This window comes from Peromyscus eremicus, chromosome 1 (genome assembly GCF_949786415.1).
Source record: "Peromyscus eremicus chromosome 1, PerEre_H2_v1, whole genome shotgun sequence".
In the NCBI taxonomy this organism is placed as follows: Eukaryota; Metazoa; Chordata; class Mammalia; order Rodentia; family Cricetidae; genus Peromyscus; species Peromyscus eremicus.
The window spans coordinates 49,327,473-49,331,645 of record NC_081416.1 but is presented as its reverse complement, the minus strand read 5'-3'; the positions used below and the strand labels follow the sequence as shown (position 1 = coordinate 49,331,645).

The following is a 4,173-nucleotide window of genomic DNA, read 5'->3' as shown; positions in this document are numbered from 1 at the left end:
TCACAGAAGAGGTGAGCGCTACATTTGTCCAAATTTCTGTAATTAAAAATTGTGTATGCAGGCTCATTCATGCTTCTGGAGTGTCACAACATGTGACTGGATGTCACATGCCAGTATTTAGTGTTTGTTCTCTTCTTTCACTTTGTAGGGGCCCTGGGGTAGAACTTAAGTTGTCACATTTGGGGACAAGTACCTTTATCCACTGAGTCAGCTCATCAGTCTAGTTTTTGTTATTCTACTAAAATCATCACATCAGCCTCAGAACCACAGAACATTAGGATGGAGAATGTTCGACATACACAGGAATGTGCTAGTGTTTCAGGTGCAGCTAATCTCTGTAATATTATTTAGTGACTATTAGTGCAATGAACACACACAAGTCTTCTTAGAGCAAGCTTGATCAGATGCTGGAAATATCAAAATAAATCTGAGTGTTTGATCCATTTGGCTATGCCAACCCAGGGCAAACTGTCTGGCTTTAGTGTAGGACAGTAGAAATGTCAGGTTCCCTCAGGTTGCTCAGATACGGTTATTGGCTGGGACTTTTCTAGATGCCAGAGACAAGCCATCAGAAAACTAAGTAAATGGCACTTTCTTGCCATCAGTCTTAGTGATTGAAACCATTTGCTTTTCTCTGAGGCTGTGGTTGATGGATACAAGTATACGACTCCAGACTTAGTAATTCTTAGCAGTAATTTCCTTAGAAAGAAACTATCAGTTTCATATTTATTTATTTACTTATTTATTTAGAAGGTGCAATCAAGCCACTGTACAATTCTATGTCTTCCAAACAGGAAGTCCTCACCTGTTCATCCTCACCTGTTCAGAAACACAGAATAGCCAGTGGTCTGATCTGGTCTTTAGAACATGATGTCATTATACTAGTGACACAGGGTTTGGGACCCTGGGGTGGGTATCTTCTCTATGGGCATGGTTCTATGACTTAGCAATCTTCAATCTTCTACAAAAAGTTTGTGAACTTGATGTATCTCAAATGCCTGCATATAGGACAATGAGTGATGGTCATTGTACAATGTGGAAGCCATGACCCTATGGGTCTTAAAGATGTGTTTCCATGGCATCAAATCATTTCGTTCATACAGAAATAGTGTCTGTTTCAAAATAAGACTTCTTCTTCCAAAATCCCATGAATTTTGTAGTGTTCTAGACAATGCATATTATTGTGGTCAACAATGACTATGACAGGACACATGTTGAAAATACCAGTTTCTGTGACCTTAGCTACAGATTGTCTTTTTCTGCAACCTCTTCATGGACTCTTTGATTTCCTTGTTCCTCAAACTGTATATCAAAGGGTTCAACATGGGAATTACCACAGTATAGAAGACAGATGCAAATCTGTCAAAGCTGGAGGAGCCACCAGAACTTGAACTCAAATAGACAAAGATACTGGAGGTGTAGAAGAGGGAAACAGCTGTCAGGTGAGAAGCACAGGTATTGAATGCCTTTAACCTGCCTTTAGCTGAAGTGATCTTCATGATGGACAAGACGATATAGCCATAGGATACCATGATGGCTAGCATTTGCAAACCCAAAGATCATTGTTAATATGGCAGTCAGGACTTGTAGAAAGAAAGTGTCTGTACATGACAGAACTAACAGCTGTGGCATGTCACAGAAGAAGTGTCTGATGACATTAGGCCCGCAGAAGTGGAGACGAAGTAAAGCAAACAACTGAAGTAAAGAAGCAGTGAGTCCAGATGTATAGGATGCCAGCACCATCAGAACACAAAGAGTGGGTGACATGATCGATGAATAGAGCAGTGGGTTACAAATGGCAGCATACCTGTCATAGGCCATGGCTGTCATGAGACAAGATTCACTCAGCCCAATGGTGGAAAAGATGAAATTCTGAATAATACAACCCATAAAACTGATAGTTTGTTTTTCCTGGAAAAAGTTTGAGAGCATTTTTGGGACTGTGCAGGTAACATAGCAAAGGTCTATGATGGACAGGTTACAGAGGAAGAAATACATGGGAGTGTGGAGGTGGGAATCCATCCTTATTAAAATAATGAGGGACAGGTTCCAGGTCAGAGTTGTAATGTAGATGAGCAGGAATATGACAAAGAGCAATGTTATGATACTGGGGAAATCTGAGAATCCCAGGAGGATGAACTGGGTGATCTTGGTGATGTTTTCCCTTGCAATCATTTCCTCAGTGTTCCTAAGATCAGAAAAGAGACAAGGAAGTCCATAATTGACCAAGGTGAAACCATAGCATTACTATTTCCATACCATCTGTCTTTTTCTCCTATAATCCCTGAAAAAGAAGAAATGCTTCGTTGTCCTGTGGAAAGACCCCAGTTCTCAAAATTCTCAAATTGTCAAGAAGACTGTGAGAGGAGTTGGGGGAGGTGGGAGAATATCATCAAAGCTCATTGTGTGAAATTTTCAAGAATTAAAAAAAAAATAAGAAAGAAATAGAACTGTACGTGGTAGTTCATGTCTTCAGTCCCAGCACTGGGGAGGCAAAGGCAGGCAAATCTCTGAGTTCTAGACTAGCTCCAGGCCAGCCAACACTATATAATGAAACATTGTCTCAAATAAAAAAGAAAAGAAAAAAAAAATCTACCCTGATAACAAAGAAAATGAAGTAATTTAGCATATTTATGATAATTTCTAAAAGTCTTTATAAGTATGTTTAAATCTCCAAACTGCGAAGTACTATAACTTATGATTCTATGTTTTGGTGGATTGAGACCGTGTACACAAAGTTTTCCTCAGCAGCCTTCATATTAAGTGCTCCAAAGGAGGCAATTATACTTCACTATTTTGTGTTCCCAAGATTATCTCAATGTTAGTGTATGTTGCTTCTTGAAAAATGTCATGAGTTGTAGTAAGGAGTTAGAGTTTAGAGTGTTCTTAATATCCAAACCCTCTATTAAGCTGTCCTAAGTAGCTAAAATATACTTATTTTGGCTTGATCAACAAAAAAACAATAACAATAAAAATCCTTAAATTTCATGTTTGCAGAGACAGTTACGGCTGAAAATGGAGGCCAGTGCACAGCACACACCAGTAGATACCATTCAGTAGATACTGGTTGTCATTATTGAGAGTTGACGATCAATCATGAGTGACGGCTGTGCTGTGATAGAAATGCTGGGGTTGATTTTTTTTCTTTTTTTGAGAAATTGAGACCTCTCTTGTCAGTCCTGTGGACAGTGAGGCATACTTGCTCTATGTAGAGTCCTATTGAGACCCTGACCCATGAAAGTGAAATTCTTTTGGGTCATGAAGACATGTGCCCTCTTGATTATCTTTTGATTGGTTTAATTGGCTTTGGGTGAAAAAGATCACATCATAATGGGATTGACCTTTATGGAGAGAAAGGATAAAAGTAAATATTTCATTTCTGAAATCATAGAGGTATTATTGTTTTATGCAATTCATGAGTTAGGATTCACTAACAGTAGCATTATTGGTAAAGCCTATTGTTTATACTCCATGCCCTCCCTTGAGATGAAAGTTACAGTCAGTGACAACAGACAAAATGTTTTATAAAAATGAATAAAATATTTGTATTTTCAGATTCCAATACATACTGCAGACACTGATAACTCATTATTCTTAGAATAGCAGACATGAACTCAAAGAACAAATACCTTGTAAATAAATGTAAATATTGGTCAATTTTTCTATGTGCTAATGTTAGTATTTTAAATTAATAGGGAAAAGAAAAACTCTTCCACAAATTCTATGTGAGAACTTACTAGTTCTCACATATTGAACTTATTGAAGGATGAAATAGATATATACATTTATATGACATTGAAGTAGAAAATACATTTCAGATCCATAGCAGTAAAACAGTCTTAGAGGAAATATGATTTAAATCTCTTGGCATTTAAATCTCCTAGCAGCTTACAGTACCCAAGGGAGGGAGAGTCACTCTCCTAAGGGAACTGGCCACTAGTGGATGGCCACACGCCCATGTGCATAGTGCAGCACTAATTGGACTCAGGAATTGTTAATATCCAAAAAAATAAAGGAGGACATGAAGTTTGGGAGAGTAATGCAGAGATTCTCTAGGGGGAATTGAAAGGAGGTAATGGATATGATCAAAGAACATTGTTAAATATATGAAAAACTTATTATATAAGTAAATAAATAGTTTTTTCTTAAAAACAGTGAAATGGAGCCGGGAAT

At 37.8% G+C, this 4,173-nt stretch overlaps 1 protein-coding gene across 1 annotated transcript; it reads right to left on the bottom strand.

Moving 5' to 3' along the window:
• Nucleotides 1–1,238: 1,238 nt before the first annotated feature.
• On the bottom strand, nt 1,239–2,175 carry LOC131897247 (olfactory receptor 5AN1-like). The gene is given in 2 exon segments (XM_059248172.1): nt 1,239–1,542; nt 1,544–2,175. Coding segments are annotated over 2 exon segments (936 nt in total).
• Nucleotides 2,176–4,173: the final 1,998 nt, after the last annotated feature.